Genomic DNA, 20,766 nt, shown 5'->3' on the forward strand with positions numbered 1-20,766 from the left:
AAAATGCATCTAAGAAGTAGACAAACCCTAAAAAAAGATCTCGATTGGAGGCCGCTATAGGAAGTAACAGTGACAAGAAAATCAATTCGCACCCCTATATAAAAAGGCAGTAGAAATAAAATAAAGGTAGTTTATAATTGCACGTTTTACAAATTGCTAATACCGTACGCGCAACTGAAGGGCGGCGGCCCAGCCACGTCAGCGCACACCCGCGAAGAAGAACCCTAATTTCTCAGTGCCAGTGCGTGGCCAGGAGCCGCCATATCCACAGCGGCACGCTGCGCGATATTTAGGGTTGTAGGGTTCCACATTGGGACTGGGAGAGCGCTGGGAGTCTCATCTCTAAGGTGAGAATTTCTAGCTCGATCTGGCCGTGACAGGAGATTCGTTGACCTCTGTTTTTTTTTGTGTGCCAGCTGCGAGCCTTGGAAATCGCGTTTCTACATTTTGCCTGTTCGTCACGCACCAGTGGAGCTCTCGCTTTCGTTGAGCGCTCTTCGGTGGAGTGATGGCAGGCGTGCTGGTTCCTTCGCAAAATGTGGGGATTTTCCCCCGTTCCTCGCAGTCACTCTCCTTGCCTTCAAAGCTTTGCTACAAGACGCCGAGATCATCGCTAAGTTTTCGATCGCCCAAGCAAGCGTGTGTCATCGCTGGCCTTGGCTCTTCCTTTTCTCCACTCTTGGCTCTTAAAAGAAGGCTCAAGCCCGGCTCGAGCTCGCCATCCGTTCCAATGGTCGCTGTTCCACTCCGAACTGTCACTGCTCCTCAAAGCGATGTGGTCGGTGACTTCTCCAAGGAGTTTGATCCTGCCGCTCCACCACCATTTTCTCTGGGAGATGTCAGAGCTGCCATTCCAAAGCATTGCTGGGAGAAGAATGTGTGGAGATCGATTAGCTATGTCGTGAGGGACATAGCGGTGGTTCTCGGACTGGCTGCTGGTGCTGCTTACTTGAATAATTGGCTCGTCTGGCCACTCTACTGGGCTGCCCAAGGCACGATGTTCTGGGCTCTCTTTGTGCTCGGCCATGACTGGTAAGTTTTTCTCTCCCAGCAATGTTTTTTCTTTCTCGATCTTACGCGTCTTTGATCAGTGGACACGGGAGTTTTTCCAATAACAAGAAGCTTAACCATGTCTTCGGCCACATTCTCCATTCTTCCATCCTGGTTCCATACCACGGGTGGTACGTATGCTTTTCCATTTCTTGTTTGGCTTAGAGTTTAAACTTTGTGGAAATCCAGGAGGATAAGCCACCGGACGCATCACCAGAATCACGGCCATGTCGAGAACGACGAGTCCTGGCATCCAGTAAGTCGCCTGATGCTCTCGCAAGTGGAAACCATTTTGTTTTTCTCTTACCTTACACTGTTCTTCATGTAGATGACCGAGAAGCTCTACAAAGACGCAGATATCTTTACTCGCTTCGGCCGGTTCCAGCTTCCATGGGTCATGTTTGCTTATCCGCTTTATCTGGTATTACTAGAAGTTCCATTTTGCTTTGCCTCGTTTCTAATCTTTCTCACGAACAGGCGACGAGGAGTCCGGGTAAAACTGGCTCTCACTTCCATCCGGACAGCTCTCTCTTCGTCCCGAGCGAGAGAAACGACGTGATAACGTCGACAGTGTGCTGGTCGGCGATGTTGGCGTTGCTGGCTGCCATGACAGCTGCTGTTGGCCCCGTTTGGATGTTCAAGCTTTACGTCGTACCTTACTTGGTAAGTTTTCCAGAGTTCTACGCAATCGTTTGATGCTTGTGACCGCAGATCAATATTGTTTGGCTGGATGCTGTGACTTACATGCATCATCACGGGCACGAAGTCAAGGTTCCGTGGTACAGAGGAAAGGTACTGTGCAAGCTTTGTTTTTTTTTTCAAGGCTCTTTATGCTGGAACTCTAGGAGTGGAACTACATGAGAGGGGGACTTTCCACCATAGACAGAGACTACGGAGTGATCAACAACATCCACCACGATATCGGCACTCACGTCGTGCATCATTTGTTCCCTCAAATTCCTCACTACAATTTGGTGGAAGCTGTGAGTTCATCTTAGCGCTTTTTTGCTTCGGATCGAGCTAATCGTGGTTCTTTTTTCTTTTTTTCTTTTTTTTTTGTTTTCTTGGTGTAGACCAAAGCGATAAAGCCTGTGCTGGGAAAATACTACAGGGAACCAGAAAAATCTGGCCTGCTTCCCTTGCACTTGTACAAAATTCTTAAGTCGAGCCTCGAGGAGGACCATTTTGTGCCGAATGAAGGCGACATTGTCTTCTACCAGCGGGACTCCATTTAAAGAGGAACAATGAAAAAATCATTTTTTGGCGAAAATGCGAAGCCAACAAAAAAGAAAACACGCAAAAAGCATTCTTTTCTCCAGAAATGTTATATAGAGTTTGAGACCTTGATCTTTATAAAGGGTCCCATTCGAAAGATTCGTTTGATCAGGAGGAGCCTACCTATAAATATAAAAGAATGCCAGTGGAGAGATGCGATAGGGGTTCCCTAGAAGCTTTTATACAGAGGTCTTTTCTTTCTTTTCTTGGCGGCAATCCAGGCGGCGGCTCTTGCGATCCGATCGATCGCCATTAGATCGATTCCATCGATCGATCCATGGCGGACGACGGCGACGCCAAGGGGTTTGATCCATCAGCGCCGCCGCCGTTCACCATCGCCGAGGTCCGCTCCGCCATCCCTAGCCACTGCTGGAACAAGAGCCTGGGCAGATCTTTGAGCTTCCTGGCCAGGGATCTGGCGGGCGTCGCGATCTTGGCCTGCATTGCCGGATATTTCGATCACTGGCTCGTCTGGCCCGCGTATTGGATCGCGCAAGGCACGCTCTTCTGGGCGCTCTTCGTCATCGGCCACGACTGGTAAGCAAAATCTTCCATTTCCATCGACTCGCATTGGATTTCATTGCATGGCAGTGGTGAGAATTTTGTCTCTTTGGTTTGCTCTTGGATTTCTGGTGCCCTGCATTGCGATTCTTTCACCTGAATGCCTCGAAGTTCCCTTTCTCTTGGATTTCGCGCTCGATATTTATTTTTTCTTATACTTTTTATGTACGTTTGCGTGCGTGCTTTTTTATTTTTTGTTTTTTTATTTCTTGGGTTTTTTGTGACTTAGAACATGTCTCTAGTTTGTCTTCTACTTCCCTTGAGCAACTTGCGTGAAAGTTACTCTATGAATTCTTTTTCTATGCAGTGGACACGGAAGCTTTTCTGACAACAAGGACGTGAACACAGTCGTAGGACATTTTGTCCACTCGTTTATTTTGGTCCCGTATCATGGGTGGTGAGTGATCAGATTCTCTTGTCCTGTTTTTGTCCTCCGCCATGACTGATTCCCCGGCCTCGCAGGAGAATCAGCCACAGAACTCATCATCAAAATCACGGTCACGCAGACAATGACGAGTCCTGGTCACCTGTAAGCCGTTCTGAGGTTGCAAATTTTCAAAAATTTCATGGTTTTTTCAGATGACTGAGAGCATGTATAAGTCGTCTCCTCCACTGAAGCTTGTTGCACGGTTCCAATTGCCGTGGCCATTGTTGGTATTCCCGTTCTATCTCGTAAGGATTTGTTTATTCTCCATTGTTCGAGCTTGACACCTTCTTGTGCTCGTAGGTGAAAAGAACTCCTGGCAAGGATGGTTCTCATTTCCATCCAGAGAGCCCCTTGTTCAAGCCCAGTGAGAGGGGTGATGTTTTGACGTCAACCGCGTGTTGGACGGTCATGTTGGCCATCCTGATCGCCTTGACGATAAGAATCGGGCCACTCTGGATGTTGAAACTCTACTTTGTTCCTTACGTGGTAAGTCCTCTACGCTCTTGAGTATGCAATCCAGTGTAGAACTCTAGCTTTATTAACTTTTCGTTTCTTTATCATTTTCAGATCCAGATAATGTGGATTGCTGGCGTTACTTACATGCACCACCATGGCCACTACCAGAAAGTACCATGGTATCGTGGGAAGGTACAAGTATTTTCCTGTTCTGAGGATTCATTTCTCTCAAACGAGCTCTTTTACATCTCAGGAATGGAATTACATCCGAGGCGGCCTATCAACTATAGACCGAGACTATGGATTGTTCAATAACATTCACCACGACATTGGAACGCATGTCGTGCATCATTTGTTCCCGCAAATTCCACACTACCATTTGATCGAAGCCGTAAGTTTCTCTGAGTAGTATCAAGGGTCATCGATTAACGTTCTTTTCAAATTTCCTGTGTAGACTAAAGCCATAAAGCCGATTCTCGGGAAATACTACAGGGAGCCTGAGACGTCCGGGCCAGTGCCGATCCATTTGTTCAAGGTTCTAAGCAAGAGCCTCAAGGAAGACCAGTTCGTCGCCGACGACGGCGATGTTGTCTTCTACCAGAGCGATCCAGGCTTGAAGTAAGTCTGTTTTTTTGTCTCTGGAAGACCAAATTTTTGGAGAGTTTTAATAATCCAGCCGGCGATGCTAAGGTAAAGATAAAAGCACCTCTTTTACTGACCAGTTTTTAGTGTTCTTCATCTTAGAACTCGGTTTTGAGAGAAAAAAAATTCCATTTCATCGAAGTTTTCACGAGCTTGCAACTCGAATTTTCACGAATGTGGCTATGTCCTCGCAAAATTTCCTCGCATGAGGAAATTTTGGAGCCAAGTAAAAGCCATGGCAGGCCCCCGGGACGAATATGCTCTGGGCCTCCTTTCCAGCGGCTATCAGCTTGTCCACGTACTGTGCGTGGCGGTCCTGGCCAGGGCACGAACCCCCAATCACCACCAAAGTTGGCGGAATGGCCATGGCCGCCAAATCTAGCGGCGCTTCTCCGCCAAATGGATTACACCCCGGATGATCCCTGCTCGCGCCGGGTGGGAGATACGCGCGCCATCGCCACTCCGAGAATCGCTGATTCGCGAAAGGGACATCCGCGAATTCCTTCTCGGATGGCGTGAGGGATTCGCCTCCAAAGGATGGCTGGATCAAGACCTGGCCGCGAATGACGATGGGGGAGAGATCCTCGCGCGCCAGGGCGAGCTTGGAGCTGAGATTGTGGACGAGATTGCCGCCGGCGCTATCCCCGACGAGGAATGTGTTGGAGAGATCAAGGAGCGCGTTCTTGGAAGAATGCTGCTGGAAATATTTGAGGGCTTCGAAGCCATCGTCGATCGCTGCCGGGTACCTGTGCTCTGGAATGCGGCGGTAGTTCACGGAGATCACGATCGCTGCGCAGGCCGTGGCGAGATTGCGGCACAGGGCGTCGAAATGGGGCGATGCTGGCGTGCAAAGCGCGAAGAATCCCCCGTGGAAGAAGAAGATTACGGGGAGCGTGGACGAGGAGGAGCTCGGCGTGAAGATCCGGACCCAGAGATCGGTGTCTTGATCATCGATTGTGAGATCCCGCGCGCTCACTCCCTCCGCGTCGATTGCTGGGGTTTTGCGGTCGAAGAAATCGGCCGCGCGCCTGCTGAAGCTGCCGTCGCCGCGGAGGATGAATGGAAGCGCCATGAATTTCCAGATGAATGCCGCGATCCTCGCAGCGAATGGCGTGGCCAATGGCGGATTGGCCATGGACAACAGAGAAAAAATTCTTTAATGGATCTTTCTCTATAAAGTGTCGAATATGTTTTTAGGGTTTATGCGCATTTAAATGTCTTGGCCCGCCGTGAGCTCCAAGCGCGGGTTGCGACGCCGCGAGCTCAAGGGAATCCATCTCTTCACGGTACGTTTGAGACGGATTTCTTTGATGATTCCCCTGCTTGGCTATGGCAGATCGATGATCTCTTGAGCACGGCCGAGGTGGATGCGTTCGTCGCGGCGGCGGAGAAGCTAGGGTTCCAGCACCAGGGAAGCCTTGGCCCCAGCAAGGGAGAGGCATTCAGGGACAACGATCGAATTTCGCTCCACAGCCAGGCCTTGGCCGATCAGCTCTGGAATGCGGACCTAGCGGCGCTGTTTGATGGCATTGAATCGAATGGAAGGATCGCCACAGGGCTAAACCCCAACATCAGATTCTACAGGTAGAGCTCACGATCCAGTTTCCTTAAAGTTCTCATGCCTCCAAATCCATCCATTTTTCACTCCTTACGACCTTCCTGTGGTACTCTATTACTTCCTTGCGAGCTTCTCATATAGATTGAAGCATCAAAATAATCCCCTTTCCTTTTCCTTCTTGTGGTATTCTATTACTCCTTCGCATGATCGAAAGCATTCTCTTTCCTTTCACTTTCTGTAGTGCCTCCTTACGAGCTTCTCGTATAGATTGAAGCATCGAAATAGTTCTCTTTCCTTTCCCTTGCTGTGGTACTCTATTGCTCCTTGATTTCTATCTCCAATGATTGAAAGTGTTGTGGATTTTCAGGTATAACCAAGGCCAGCGGTTTGGTCAGCACGTAGACGAGAGCGTAGAAATTGATGCCGATCATGCCACCGAGTACACGCTTTTGATCTACTTAAACTCGGGGATGGCTATCAAATCCAAAAAGGGAGCGCGGGACTCTCAACTTGTTGGCGGAGAAACGGTGTTTTACACTGGCCGAAACAAAGCAATAGGGGTGAGTTTGCGTAGCCATCCTTTCGGTTTTTCTCAAGAAATGGCATTTGCAGGTTGTTCCTGTTTCAGGGATGGCTTTGCTGCACCTGCATGGCGATGAATGCATGCTACACGAAGCTAAGACTGTCCGTAGAGGAGTGAAGTATGTGCTACGATCGGATGTAGTCTTCTCCAAGAGAAGAGAATGATACAGGTATCACGTTATTTTCCAGCTTTGTGCCTTCAAAATAGCTAAAATAGCTGGGAACATTTACCAGTTCCATGATTGTAAAAATTTCGTTTAGCTAGCTCATTGCATTTTGAAGAAGAAATATTCCTTATAAAAAAGATTTGTATTTGATCACCTTGCCAACTGGTATCTTTGGGCTTGTTGAAGGCTTTGCCTCCTCAGTGACTTTCCCAACATGGAAGAATCTCCTCTAGAGTATAGGTTCACAAGCAGCACATAGACTGGTTTCAAATTCTCTATGTTAGAACCACCAAGAACACGCTCTGCCACCCAAGCTCCCAGTTTGTGATTGTTGTGACTCCTGCAAGCGCCAAGCAAGCAAATCCAATCCACAGCCTCAGCAACGTAGGGCATTCCCTGGATGAGATCTCGAGCGTCTTCCAGATGCCCAGCTCGGCCCAGCGTGTCAAGCATGCAGCAGTAGTGCTGCTTCGAGTGGGGGATTCCGAAGTCGAGGGTGATGGATATGAAGCTGGATCTAGCAGCGTAGAGCTTCCCTCCTTGACTGCAGGCAATGAGATGGAGCACGAAGCAGATATCGTTTGGGGATTCCGTGATCTTGGTGGTGTCAAAGAGATCACAGAGCTGGTCACTGCAGCTCTCGAGGTTCTGGCAGTAGGCCGCGAGCATTGCGTTCCTGGAGACGATTCCTGGCTCGGGAATCATGTCGAAAACTCGCCTGGCCCTCACGAGCAGCCCATTGCGGTAGTACGCAACAATGAGCGACGTCCACGACATGGAATCCCTCTCCGGCATCGCAAAGAATAACAACAACGCCTCCCTCAAGAAACCATTCTGTGAGTAGCCAGCGAGGAGGGTGTTCCACGAGAAAAGGTTCCACTCGGGCATATTGTCGAAGATCCGCTTGGATTCTAACAGATGCCCTGAGAGGGCAAATGCAGCCAGCAAAGCAGTCCACGATACGACGTCATGTTGGAGCATTTGGTCAAACATGGACTTGGACTTCTCTACTTCACCGCTCTCTCCGTACGCCACTAGCATTGACGTACAAGATTCCAGGTGCCGGAGCGGCATCTGGGAGAACAATCGCTCGGCATCCTGCAAATGCCCATACTGGGCATTTACCGCAAGCATGGACGTCCACGTGGCCAGTTGCCACTGTGGCATGGCCCTAAAAACACTCAATGCCTCGCTGACATTGCCGGCTTGTGTGTAAGCCCGCAACAGCGAGGTCCACGTCACAAGGTTCTGGACTGGCATATTCTCAAACGTACGCCTAGCTTCTAGAACATTCCCTTCTTGGGCATATGCCGTAAGGAGAGATGTCCACGCGACAAGATCCCACTGGGGCATTCTGTCAAACAAATGTTTAGCTAATTCTACCTGATCACTTCCAGCGTAAGCGTTTAAGAGAGTATTGTACGAGATAATATCATGCTCGGGTATCCCATCGAAGTGTATCTTTGTACGCTCCAGATACCCAGAGTGGGCATATGCCACCATCATCGCGTTCCAGGCGGGGAGCTGGAACTCGGGCATCGAGTGGAATATTTTCTCGGCATTTATCAGATCCTTGCTCTGAGAATATCCCGCCAGCATCGCATTCAGCGTCACGAGATTCCACGCAGGCATATCATGAAATATTCGCTCCGATTCCAGGATATGCCCAGTTTGGGCATATGCAGCGAGCATGGCAGTCGAGGACACGAGGTTTCTCTCGGGCATCCAGTCGAATATCCGCCTCGATTCCTCGAGATCTCCACTCTGCGCGTATGCGACGAGCATCGTGGTGCACGAGACAGAGTTGAGAGCCGGAATTCGATCGAAAATCTCTCGCGCGCGATCGATCTGCGCCCCATTCCGAATGTGGGCGCTCAGAATCGCGGTCCACGCGACGATGTCGGGCTCCGGGATCCGATCGAACAGCCGCTTCGCATCGTCCAAGCGATCGTTCCGCGAGTACGCGCAGAGCATCAAAACCCAGGAAAAGGGGTTCTTGTGCGGGATTTCATCGAACGCTTGCTTCGCTTGCTCCAATCCGCCGCACCGCGCGTACATCTCCACGATCTTGTTGTAGACAAACACGTCGAGCGATCCAATGCCTCGGCGCACGCGCTCGTGGATCTCTTGCGCCCGCGAGAGCGTGTTACAGCCCTCCAGGAGACGCACACAGTGGCTTCGCTCCATCCAAAGATTTGAATCTGGAGCGTTCGATGGCGACACCGCCGTCTATGGGCCTTCTTGGCCGATCAGCTCTGGAATCGAGGTATCGGGACGGCTTCCTCTGATGATTCGCTGGTTTTGGTATGGCAGATCGATGATTTGTTGAGCATGGCCCAGGCGCTAAGGTTCCAGCACCAGAGTGGTCCAAGGGAGAATTTTGCTGCACAGCTAGGCCTTGGCCGATCAGCATTGAGTCGAATGGCAGGATCGCCACTGGTCTATATCCCAATATACAGGTAAAGCTCACAATCCAATTTTCTCCTGTGCATGGCTGTGCAAGTTCTCTTTCTTTTTGCTCCCTCCATTGTCCTTACGAACTTCTCGTATAGATTTTAGCTTTTCTTTCCCTTATTACTGCTAGCTTCCTTCTCATAGAGATTGAAGCATTCCCTCCTTTCCTCCTTAGAAAACTTAATCATCGTTCTCCTACTGTTGTTATTTTTCAGGTACAACGTAACTTGGGGATGGCCAACAAATCCAAAAGGGTTGAGGATTTTCATCACAAATGGTGGACTTTGGAAGCAAAAATACCTTAGTTTAGACTGGAGCTGAGAATTTGCAAAGAAGAAATCCTAGAGGAATATAGTTGGAGATAAGAGGGACAAAGAGTGAATGGACTTTCTACGTCGGATAAATCTTCTAAAGCCGTGAATATTCTTTGTTTCCCGGAAATTCTAGGCGCGGATTGCGTTCATGCCGCCGGATAGCGCTCGCTCTTTGTCGATTCGGATTGTGATGTTTTCCGATACCGCATTCTTGATTGCGATCGAAATTTCATTACAGCACTTGTAATGTTTGATCGAAATTTCGTTTTGTCTAGAGGGTTTCGAAGGAGAGAAGCCCGTGAACAAGAAGACTTTTATGGCACTCTCATTCTACTTGCATATCTTGTCCAACTCTTCGGTGCTACGCTTATTCCACGTGAATCATATGTATGGAGTAACACCATGACTCTGCTAGTGATGGTTCTTGACACCGAAATGCAGAACTGTACCAGTCATGTTTTTTTCCCATTCTTTTTATCTTCTAACTATATTGTTTAATCAGGATCTGATCAAGAGCTCTCAGATTGTAGATGCGATAAACAACGAAGACGTAGAATTGCTGCATGACTGTGTTGTCTACTTTTTGGGCCCAAAAGTGGAAGCCATGTCTAAACACTGCAAAGGTAGTGCTGCTTTCTGATCTAACTTAACCCTTATTAGGTCCGTGCTCTCTCATGAGTATAACAGCTGCTCAAATTTTGGTGGAGGCTATGGGCAAGTTGATTTCTAACTAAACACTTCCGAACAAGGAAACTGGTCCTGTTCTCAGCATTCTTGCTTCTTTGCAAAATGCTGCACAGGTGTTGGTGGCAGAGCTGAAGCCGTTTCTTCCTCTTTCACTCAAGCATGTGGAAGAGTTAGATACATGGGGATCTTTTTTCCTGGAGATCTGAAGTACACAAATCCTATTGACATTATGTCAAATATGGGGATGCAGCTGGTTGACGAGCAGCACGCCGCTCGCTTTCAAAGGAAGTTTGGCGGGGTTCTTGAATGTATTCTCCATTCTGGAACCTTGCACTGTGAGATGCAAATAGTGAGCCATCTGGTGAGCTCTGGCACTACTGGTACCAACTTCGAGAATTTTGGCTTGAGTAAATTGCCCTGTGGCTTGTGTTATGAGGTATTTGCTATGTTACAAAGTATTTGTTTCTCACTTATGATTTTATACTCGCATGCAGATACTGAAGATCTTCGTGCGTAACACGGAAAGTTTATTGGCAATTGGAGGTCTCTTGCTGGCTGTCCCTTCGACGTAGCAGCTGTGACCAAGTGTCTGCAGGATCATGTGGCTGTTCTGATCCAATCGGCTCACAACCACACCCTGGAAGCCCAAGGGCTTCGACTGTTACGTACAGACTTGCCCAAGTTTGAGTAAAAAGATTTCTAACATTTTATTTCTAGTAATCAGATGTTAATCTGGTGAGCACGTCGACTTGGCAAGAGCTGGGTCGAGTGGGGTGCTGATTACAAGAACCGTAGAATCCTTGTCTGCAGGATCTAATACTGAGAGAGCCTCTGCTGTCTGTACAACATCCCCACGAGAAGCTTCCTCGATGGCGTGAGCGGCTAGTTTCTTCAAGGACAAGGTCGCCACTATAAACAGGTCTCGTGGTTGTTTTGTTGCCTCCACCACGTTCACGTTGCCAGCATCTTCTGGGGTGAGCCACTGAAACGAAATAAGAAACTTTTTCGTATGAGCAGGAAGCAAAGACAGCTCCATACTCACCTTCAAACCTTGCGAACCGACAAGAGCAACTACGAAAGCGCCAGGCCCGCCGACTGCTACGACATTCCCCTTGACAGCAATCACTGTCGAGTGCATCTCCGGAAGCCACTCATCCTCCTTTGACACAACGAGAAAATACATCGAATACGAAAAACAAAAGAAGAAAATACCCGAATTGTGTGGATGCTTTCGACCTCGTCGTCTTCCTTTTCCCAGTCCCGCTCGTCTTTTTCGACTTGCATGAGCTCCTGGATCCTGTTTTGCGTCCCTTGCTTTACTCTAGATATACCCATCATGTATGGATCACACAAACTTAAGCCTTTTACCTGCGGAAGAGACTTTCAATGGAACGCTTCAGGTTGCCAGTGCAAAAGGCGTCTGACAAATACATGTTGAACAGCCCCAACCTGTACATACACAGGTCTCTTGCCACTGCGAAACAAAGCCCAGATGAGAGTTCAGTGTAAGAAAGAAATGACTTACGTGGATGTCGGGCTCCACGATAGCCATCCGATACAATAACGTGGATTTTCTCATCTCCCACTTGCAATTCTTGAAACAAGTTCTGCAGCGATCACCTTTGAGAACAGCAAACTCAATCAACAATGCTCACCAGATTGAAAGACAACTTCTTGTCCATCCTAGCACAAGACAAGCCGCCCTGAACATGAATCTGTGGCCCAAACCCGCGATCAAGCGGGTAAAACCGCACGCCCCTTGGGAAATCCACCTCCCGCTGCTCTCGCCACCCCATACCTAGCTAGGTTTGTAAAAATTGAACATGTTTAGCGCAATTAGTTAGGTGGTGGCATCCTCTGTGCTGGAAGAATACAGTGAAATCCTCCCTCTGGCTACATGAGATCAATGAGAAACTTCTTCCATGACGCTTGCCGTCGGAATCTGTATGGGATTCGCCTTGGCATCCTCTGTGCTGGAAGAATACAGTGAAATCCTCCCTCTGGCTACATGAGATCAATGAGAAACTTCTTCCATATGGGATTCGCCTTGGCATCTTCCGTATAGCGGCTGCCCATGTACTTGTAGAAGTGTTTCGGAAGAACAGCGCGTCCCAGGAGCAGGGGAACTGGTGTAGATACGGCATATTTTGGTTAGTCCGTAGCGTTCCATTTTGGCACTTCCAATGGAGCCCACGTCATGGGAGTATCTGGTTTGTATTCGTCGTCGGGGAGCTCCGCCCATTCATAAAAAATCTGCTTTTCTTGGTCAATAATTTTCCCGTGGACATCCCGACGTGTGGCAATGAGGATCACATAAGCTGCACAAACTTAGTGGGTGCAAACATCTCGTCCCAGTATCCAAGCGAGCTCGGGAATCCAGCTCAAGCCCTGTTTCGTATCTCCTTCCTCTGCGTATTAAGATCTCACCATGGATCGAGAGCGCATCCGTGACATTGGTCGTTGGTGGTAAGTTCTCCACACACATAGACACACTTGACTTATGCGACTTACTTGAAGCACCAGGATATGAATTCATTGAAGTATGTCTGTTTTTCTTCTGTTTTCTTCTTACGGCTTAGCTAATTTTTCCAGATCGACGAAGGAAAAGAGAGCGCTTTGAGTGCTCTCTGGGTCCATATCAATGGGCAATTAGTATGGATCTGGAGCAGACATCCCAAAGATTGACAGTGGTGAGAGGCTCAAACATCTCGCCCAGTACTCTGAACAACAAATTTATCAATGCTTGCAAGTTGTGTGGCCAAGTCGAAAGAGTGGAGTTGAGATGGGATATGTGTTCTACCACCCAGCTGAGATGAGGAACATGATGATAGATAAATTTCAAAGTTCTTCCAGAAAATCTTTTCTTTGGCATTTTCATTCCATTCCAGGCTATGAGGCTATGAGGTCACAATCAATCAATCTCAATGGCATGTAAAACCAGTGCCCCGATGCTTTGATATCAACATGCTTAACTGTGCAGAAGGGGATATCCAAGTCACATTTTTGGTTTGCTAAAATGCCCCAAATGTTATGGTGTGGAGGATGAACTGGTGAGCTTAGAGAGTGAGTGTGATAGCGAGGAAGGTATTGTGTAGATGGTATTACTGTAGGGATGCTCACTTCATTTCTAGTGAAGTTTGTCAAAGACAACTATTTCAACTACAACTATATGCAGTATACTAAGATTGTAGCTGAGTAGGTGATTAGTCAATTAAAAATGCACTAAATATATGTAGTCAAATTGCATTATAGATTATGCTATTATGCACAGCATTATGGTAGTTAAGTGGTGACATATTTTTTAAGGAGTGGGATAGTGGTAATCATGTCTAGAATATGACACTCAAGAAAGTAATGTTGTACTTTTGGATTTAGATTTAAGAAGATTATGATTATATTTTAAGTTTGCACTAATAAAGAAATTATATTCTCTTTCTAATCATTGGGTGGATGAGTTCAACGAAATTGAAATGGACTTAGACAAATGTATGAGAAGGTTGCAAAGGAGTGTTTATTTGTGGTTTATCAATTTATAACCAGTTAAAGCTCATGTGTTCCATTAAGTAGAAAAACACTAAATTTACAGTGTATTTAACACTTTTGGATGGAAATCTAGTGCAAGGTATCTCAAAACAATGAATTTTACTATAAAGCATCATCAATTAATTAATTTGAGAGATGTTTGGCATGCTTACAGCATGAGGTACTTTATTGCAGTGGGTTGAAAAATATAATACTAATGTACACTATCACAAACAAACATGGATATTGGCATATATATATTTCAATAAGACTATTCCAACCCAATAAATGCAAAACTAGATTATAAGCATCAATTTTTATTTTTACCTCAAACTTCAGACACTTACTAGTATAGTACAGTTGTGCCCCTTACTCACAAACACATTATCACGTTAAACATTAATAATGTGTACCAAAACCATACTTTTATACTTCTCTATAAAGTACTTATAAAAAAAATTAATAATCACTTAAATAATTTTTTATTTTAAAAGTAATGTGGAAAGTTTTGTGATGTGGCAAGGCATATAAAACCCATCCATACCACATACACTTTAACATTACCAAAAGTGATGTGAATGTGTTATAAAATAACATTTTTGTGTATACAAACAAAAAAACATAGCATAAATTTAGACAACACTTTTTAATAGTTATAAGTGATGAATCCATGCTTTTGTCCATATATAAAGAATGAAGTATCTTTGAGATTAAATTTATAAAAAGAACTCATAATAAATATTTGACTCTTGTAGCATATCATTTTATTTATATCTCCAGAGTTAAAAATAAAATCTATAAACTATATTGTTACTACAAATCATATCTAATTACTAAATAAATATAATTAATACTTCACAACTCTAAAATTAATTTTGATGTATCTAAACTCTCATTTAACAAAATCTTATAGTTTTGCAATAATGATGCTCATCCAAAAAAATATTAATAACAATATTACACATTAATATATGGTTACAAAGCCTTAAAGTACTAAATGATTGTTTATATATTTATAATTAAAATTTTATAGTAAAAACTAATCTAATAAAATTTATTCATATAGCTTATAAAATAAATTTAAAATAAACAACTCCTAATATATAATGCATGTAAAAAATATTTAATTATTTCCATTATGTAAATAATTGTTTTTTAAAAATATATTAAAATAAAAATATTTAAATTTACTTTTTAAAAATGATGGATTAATATTTACCTCTAATGGTAGTTAATGACTGAGTTTAAATAGGGAAAATAATAGAATTTAAAAATTCAAGTGCAAAAACACGTCTTTAACTAATCTTTTGTATTGATCTAAATTTAATTGTAACCTAAAAACACATTTATAAATTTATATATATGTCTTCTCATAACCGTATCCAGAATAATATTAATAAACAGAGTAAGAAAGTAATTGCAGATAGTAGCTTTGTTCAATGCCCTAAAATTAACATAAACACGTAAGTTTCATGAATTAAAGCTACATATTAAAAGGTAATTGAAGCCATTCGCACTTGCTCTTTATTCTTGAAATGTGTTAAATTTAAGTGATGAATACATTCGCACTATGTTTTAAAATAAAGTAAATTACTTTACATTAAAATTTAGGATATTTTTTTAAAACATTTTGATTCGCACATAGTGCTAACTTTAACACAATGTTTTCACTTTTTAAAACATTCAGACCAATTTTAAAAGATGGGGGGGGGTTCTTTTAAACTTAAAATATTTTTAAAAGGAATCTCCAAGATTCCCTAAAGATTCCAGCACCCTAATTAGGGCATTTCAGTTTTTTGCCGCGAGCTCAAGCATTTTATGGTGGGGGAGCCGATAGCAGTCATCGCTCTAGGGTTAGATCTTGTTGGGGATTCGGTAGAGGAAGGAGGAGCAACTGATTTTGGGGAAAGAGGAGCTGTAGGGTTTAACACGAGTTCGGGGCAGTGGCATACAGCAAGGAGGTGCTGCTCGTGGAGTGAGGAGCAACCGTGGTGGAGGAGCATCTGGGGCTAAAGGAAAAGCACCAAGCCCAAATGTTGCTCGAGGAGGTAGGCTGCCTCAGGGCCAAGGCCGTGGAAATGCCAATCTCTCGAATCTTGGCCTATTTTGAAGACATTTTGAAATAAGTCAAGTTTTATAAATATAAAATTTTTAAATTTCAATTTAAAACTTAAATAAGCAAACAAAATGATAAAATTATAACAAAAGTTTTTCAATATAACTTTATGAGGTCCAAGTTTATAGTTATGATGCCATATACTAATATTAGCATTGTGGGATTTTAATTACCCTTAGATTGATTTTAATCTGGACCATTCACTTCTATATATAAACTAGGTTTTTGGGCTAATTGATATATATTTTATATTATCTTTCCATATTCCATGCACTAATATTGATGAAAATGAGGGGTAATTTTGATTGTCCCTAATGAGTGCTAGAATTTGGGATTTTGGTTTAAATTTAACTTTTGCATTGTCTTGTCTAGATCTCCTTTTTCTTATTGCTTTCTCAATTTTTTTTCTTTTGCTCTTTTTTTTAATTCATCTTCATGGTAGAGCAACAACCTACTTATCTTTTGACTCTAGAGTAATAGTTGGTACAATTGTTCGATGTTATGTGGTTGCAATTGAACACCTAAACTCAATTGATAGTAACATTCACGACACATAATACAATTCCTTCTACTCTTATTACTAATCTTCATATTTGGTTAAAATTCTTCCGTGGGAATCTTAGGGATGATGTGTACCATTGATTCAATCACTTCATGGTAATTGCCACATATCATTCATAGGATGATGCTCAACATTTGTGTGAGTTTCCCATGTCTTTCTAAGGGATGACACTATAATGGTATAATGGTTTAAGTATACCTACTCGTGAGGATTGAAGTATTATTTCGGATGTGTTCAAGTTCACATTTGGATATGTTAACGATTGTGATGATGCCTTTTAATAATTGCATCATCTTTGTTAAGGGCAATCTAGGGTGGTGATGCAATTTGGCATTTGTTTTTAAAGCCTTTTGTTTTGTGTAAAGCCAAATATGTCACAACGGATCAAGCTAGGAATATTGTGGCTAGCACTTTGTCAATATCTGGTAAAAGTTGTGCATGCACTTGTTTCTGCCACCCTTGACAATGCCCTTCGCTGGGTACAATATTATGAAATGTCGCCTCTTCCACTTTTTGTTACACATCCTTTAACTCCACTTCATGTGGGAGATGGTTTTGTTTCAATGGAAGTTGATGCCACTAGTTATATTGCTCGGTGGGCTTTGAAGCTTCAGATATATGATTTTGATGGTGTTCATTTCCCAAGGATTCTATGGCTAATATTGATGCCCTTTCTGCAGCTCTTCTTCCGTTCTTACTCTCTTCTCATTTTTTGACAACCTATTGTTGTAGTATTTATGGATTTTTTAGATGAGGAATTTGTGCCATCGATGGTTGTTATACTTAATATTTAATGTCCACAAGGTGCAAAGTAAGATTTACCTTCTTTTAACGAGATTCGTGAGGCTCAAAAGATTAAACTATGAATTTGAAAATTTCGAGATAGATTTAAAAATCTTGCATCACTTGCTGATGACTTGCCCTTTTAAAATTTACATTTTCAATATCACCTTAAGGATAGTCTTCTTTATTTTTTGGGGATGGATCTTGATGATTATTTACAATTGATGGTGCTTTCTATTTTTATTCTACACTTTTTCTATGCCTACCATAATTCTTCTATTCTTGGTTGGGACATCATCATGTGATTAAGAAGTTGTGTAGGTCTTTTTATTAGCTGGAGATGCGACGTAATGTTATCTAGTATGTGCATAGTTGCATTTGGTGCTAAGTTTGTAATACTCCCCCTTGGGCTGTGGAAGGACGATTAAAATTAATTGTAGTTTTTTGTCCATTTGAGTTAGTGACATTTAATTTGATAGGACCTTTTCCACAATTAAAATTTAGCAATGAGTATGTTATTAGTGCTTCTGACTACTTGACTTGCTGGGTGAAAGGTGATGCTCTTGCTAGCACATTTACAATTGCTGTTAGATATTTCCTCCTCAATCAAATAGTGTTCTAGCATTCTTGTCTAGAGTGGAGTTTTTTTGAAAAATGGTCCCGCATTTATGGTTGAGGCATTTTATATTTTGACATTTTGATTGGGGATATGCCACACTTTCACGAATGCTTATCATCCACAATCAAACAATTTGGTAGAACAGCTTGTTTGAACCTTTAAAGGGATGATTGCAAAGTATGTGAACTTTTAATATTCAAATTGGAATGATTATTTGCCATCTCTTTAGTATACGTATATCACAGGGGTGCAAAATTTTGTTAATGCTTCACTATATAAATTCTTATATGGTTATAACATAATATTGCCAATAGAGTTGGGTTTACCATTGCGATTGCCATGGTCTGCCAATACTAAGCCATGGGATCAATATTTGACAAACATTCTTCCACTTGTTTGAGTAGAGTTTGCCGAATACTTAGGTTGTATACAAATTCAACAATAATAGCATTACAACTCCATTATTATTCATTTGCGGAGTACAAAATGAATGATTTGGTGTTAGTATGTTTTCCCCATTTTATCGTATTTGGTTTATTTAAAGAGTTCCTTGCTCAGTAGAAAAGTCCATATCAAATGTTATAGTAAATTGGACTAATGGTTTATGAGGTTTGGCATGACATCTAGCAAGCTGATCCTCCAAAAATTGTGCATGTATAGTGGCTAAAATGTTTTGTACTAAAGGATCAAGAACAATTAACACCATTTACAAATCCATTGATGCTTCCTCTTAATGTTCTTCTAAATCCCAGCCCATCCATAAAAGAACCTTGACAGTATTCCATCATTTTAAGAGGAGGGGATGATATAAGGTCTAAGTGTATAACTATAATGCTATATATTAATATTAGTATAGTGGGATTTTGGTTGCCATTAAATTGGTTTCAATTCGGAGTATTTGCTCTTATATATAAGTTAGAGTTTTTGGGGTAATTGATATGCACATTTCTTGTATTCTCTTTCCATATTCCATGGACTCACAATTTGAATATACTAAATATCTTTCTTTAAAGATTTTGTAACAATTATTTGATATCAAGTAAATATTTGGTGATATTTTGAAATATCCACTAAATACTCTAACAACTATTTATAAAATCTATAGACAAATAATAAATGAAGAAGGATGATGAAATGGAAGAATTTTTTTCTGATTATAAATTGTTAATTTGTCAGAATTAGATCTAGGAGCTTAAAATATTTTTATAAGAGGCAGAAAAGACATTTTAAAGGTCATTAAAACCACTATATTTGCATATGAACTGCTGGCTGCTATGGGATTCTTTGGGCTTGCCAACAGAGTCCTCCTACATGGAAGAATCTCCTCAAGACATGTAGACTGCCAAGAACATTCCCTGCCACCCAAGCTCCCAGTTGCAAGCGCCAAGCAAACAAAATCAATCCACAGCCTCGGCGCATTCCCTGGATGACACCTTGGGTGTCTTCCAGATGCTTGAATTATATCACATGGAAAAACCCAGCGTGACATGTCCACCATGGCAGACACCCAGCGTGACATGTCCACCATGGCAGACACCCATCGCTGCGGGAGAATTTCGACGTGGACAATGGTTTTGTAAGCGCATCTGCAGGCATGTCTTGTGTGGGGCTGTAGCTAAGCTAGACTACCTGATCTTCAAACTAGTCCTGTCAAAGTGATGTGTTGTGTCCATGTGTTTCGTCTGGGAATTAATCTCGAGGCGATGTAGCCTTGATTGTCACAGTAGATTGGCGTTGGGCCAGGAAAGGAATGTCGTTGAGGAGGCGGCGATGCCAGATGGCCTCTTTGCATGCAGAACTTGCCGCAATGTACTGCCTCACAGATGGAGCAGGTAACAACGCTCTGCTTCTTGCTGCTCCAGAAGTGTGAAGGCTAAAACAATAGCCAGTATGTGACCGTCGAGAGCCCAGTTGCAAGCTTGACTCTGTAGACTTATAGAGAATATCTCAGAAGTACCGAAAAATATGTTTAAATGCTTGCCAATGTTTGATTGTCAAGGAACCTGCTCACCACAGTTTGTCGAAGAACCCTAACTAACCTGCCACACATGTTGCTGCTGTCAAGCAAATCTTGGAAGACCTGGTTGAAGGTAGAGTGGCTGCAGTCCGCGCCGGAGAGTCTCAAAGATCCGCAGGTCATTCGAGGGCTTCATCCATCTGCGCTCCCACCAAGACACCGCCACGGCTGATTGAGACCATGCTCGCAGCTGTACAAGACATCCCTGTAAGGCTTGTGGAGATCTTATGGAGACTTTAGCTTGTCCAGGAGGCGCTTCTCTTGTTTTTAATGATATTCCTCATCAAAAGCGTGGTCTGGGTTAAGCTTGATGCTTGGAATCCACATCGATTTAACCACTTGCTAGAGTGGAACTTCAGGAAATCCTGACAGGGAAAAAGGAAAGCTGCTGTCTTGCGCTAGAAAGCCGTTAGTCACAAAAGGCTACTCTCAAGTGGCTGCTGACAACAATTTGAACATTGCTCGCGCTTGCTGCAGCAGAGAATTGGCATGTTCACTAGATGGATTTAAAAACAGCTTTCCTCAATGGAGAGCTAGACGAAGACTGTTACTTCCGATTCAGATAGCGAGGACGAGAAAGCTGCCACCGTGGGAAAGAAAAAAGAAGAGACTGCTACAGCTGGAGGAAAAAACACAGGCAGATTCAGATAGCGAAGTTCCAGGGGAGAAGAATCAAGAAGAGGCTGCTACAGCTAAATAAAATAAAACAGTGGACATTTACATGGAGCAGCCGGAGGGTTAACAAAATTCGAGGCAAATAGAGTTACGTCTGGAAGTTACACAAGCCTCAAAAGCGTTTTTCTCGTGCACTCTAAGCAAATCTTTATTACAAATAAGTGGGAGATGATGTGATCTACATCACAACGACTCTCAACTGGTTTGTAACAGTTTGACCTTCCTTGCAGAGATCAAGCAAGGTTTTTCTTCCCATTTCGAGATGAAAGACCTTGGCAAAGCTCGCTATTGTCTTGGGA

At 43.4% G+C, this 20,766-nt stretch overlaps 5 protein-coding genes across 5 annotated transcripts; 3 read left to right on the forward strand and 2 right to left on the reverse strand.

Moving 5' to 3' along the window:
- Window positions 1–212: 212 nt before the first annotated feature.
- Window positions 213–2,422, forward strand: LOC9658673 (omega-3 fatty acid desaturase, chloroplastic). The gene is made up of 9 exons (XM_024683689.1): window positions 213–347; window positions 417–1,032; window positions 1,092–1,181; window positions 1,240–1,306; window positions 1,379–1,471; window positions 1,528–1,713; window positions 1,762–1,842; window positions 1,896–2,033; window positions 2,124–2,422. Exons 2-9 carry the CDS (start codon window positions 509–511, stop codon window positions 2,283–2,285), a joined length of 1,341 nt encoding a protein of 446 aa, XP_024539457.1. The 5' UTR covers window positions 213–347; window positions 417–508; the 3' UTR covers window positions 2,286–2,422.
- Window positions 2,423–2,500: 78 nt separating this feature from the next.
- Window positions 2,501–4,487, forward strand: LOC112349378 (omega-3 fatty acid desaturase, chloroplastic-like). Its single transcript, XM_024683690.1, has 8 exons — window positions 2,501–2,862; window positions 3,194–3,283; window positions 3,349–3,415; window positions 3,466–3,558; window positions 3,614–3,799; window positions 3,881–3,961; window positions 4,023–4,160; window positions 4,224–4,487. The coding sequence occupies exons 1-8, from the start codon at window positions 2,603–2,605 to the stop codon at window positions 4,389–4,391; spliced, it is 1,083 nt and encodes a 360-aa protein (XP_024539458.1). The 5' UTR covers window positions 2,501–2,602; the 3' UTR covers window positions 4,392–4,487.
- Window positions 4,488–4,538: 51 nt separating this feature from the next.
- LOC9658674 (probable carboxylesterase 18) lies at window positions 4,539–5,609 on the reverse strand. The gene has a single exon (XM_002978790.2). The coding sequence runs from the start codon at window positions 5,544–5,546 to the stop codon at window positions 4,557–4,559; it is 990 nt and encodes a 329-aa protein (XP_002978836.2). The 5' UTR covers window positions 5,547–5,609; the 3' UTR covers window positions 4,539–4,556.
- A 4-nt stretch (window positions 5,610–5,613) lies between these two features.
- On the forward strand, window positions 5,614–6,777 carry LOC9658996. Its single transcript, XM_002978678.2, has 4 exons — window positions 5,614–5,697; window positions 5,748–5,995; window positions 6,337–6,529; window positions 6,582–6,777. Exons 1-4 carry the CDS (start codon window positions 5,626–5,628, stop codon window positions 6,714–6,716), a joined length of 648 nt encoding a protein of 215 aa, XP_002978724.1. The 5' UTR covers window positions 5,614–5,625; the 3' UTR covers window positions 6,717–6,777.
- A 91-nt stretch (window positions 6,778–6,868) lies between these two features.
- LOC112349372 (pentatricopeptide repeat-containing protein At4g02750-like) lies at window positions 6,869–8,905 on the reverse strand. Its single transcript, XM_024683663.1, has one exon. It carries the CDS (start codon window positions 8,903–8,905, stop codon window positions 6,869–6,871), a length of 2,037 nt encoding a protein of 678 aa, XP_024539431.1.
- Between the last annotated feature and the right edge of the window lie 11,861 nt (window positions 8,906–20,766).

The sequence above is a fragment of the Selaginella moellendorffii genome, unplaced genomic scaffold (genome assembly GCF_000143415.4).
Source record: "Selaginella moellendorffii unplaced genomic scaffold, v1.0 SELMOscaffold_38, whole genome shotgun sequence".
Taxonomy (NCBI): Eukaryota; Viridiplantae; Streptophyta; class Lycopodiopsida; order Selaginellales; family Selaginellaceae; genus Selaginella; species Selaginella moellendorffii.

Coding starts and splice junctions, on each gene's coding strand:
- LOC9658673 (XM_024683689.1), top strand. CDS start 509: ATGGCAGGCGTGCTGGTTCCTTCGCAAAATGTGGGGATTTTCCCCCGT. Junction 1,033..1,091: donor TTTGTGCTCGGCCATGACTG/GTAAGTTTTTCT, acceptor GTCTTTGATCAG/TGGACACGGGAGTTTTTCCA. Junction 1,182..1,239: donor CTGGTTCCATACCACGGGTG/GTACGTATGCTT, acceptor GTGGAAATCCAG/GAGGATAAGCCACCGGACGC.
- LOC112349378 (XM_024683690.1), top strand. CDS start 2,603: ATGGCGGACGACGGCGACGCCAAGGGGTTTGATCCATCAGCGCCGCCG. Junction 2,863..3,193: donor TTCGTCATCGGCCACGACTG/GTAAGCAAAATC, acceptor TTTTCTATGCAG/TGGACACGGAAGCTTTTCTG. Junction 3,962..4,022: donor TACCATGGTATCGTGGGAAG/GTACAAGTATTT, acceptor TTTACATCTCAG/GAATGGAATTACATCCGAGG.
- LOC9658674 (XM_002978790.2), bottom strand. CDS start 5,546: ATGGCCAATCCGCCATTGGCCACGCCATTCGCTGCGAGGATCGCGGCA.
- LOC9658996 (XM_002978678.2), top strand. CDS start 5,626: ATGTCTTGGCCCGCCGTGAGCTCCAAGCGCGGGTTGCGACGCCGCGAG. Junction 5,698..5,747: donor AGGGAATCCATCTCTTCACG/GTACGTTTGAGA, acceptor TGGCTATGGCAG/ATCGATGATCTCTTGAGCAC. Junction 5,996..6,336: donor CCCAACATCAGATTCTACAG/GTAGAGCTCACG, acceptor GTGGATTTTCAG/GTATAACCAAGGCCAGCGGT.
- LOC112349372 (XM_024683663.1), bottom strand. CDS start 8,905: ATGGAGCGAAGCCACTGTGTGCGTCTCCTGGAGGGCTGTAACACGCTC.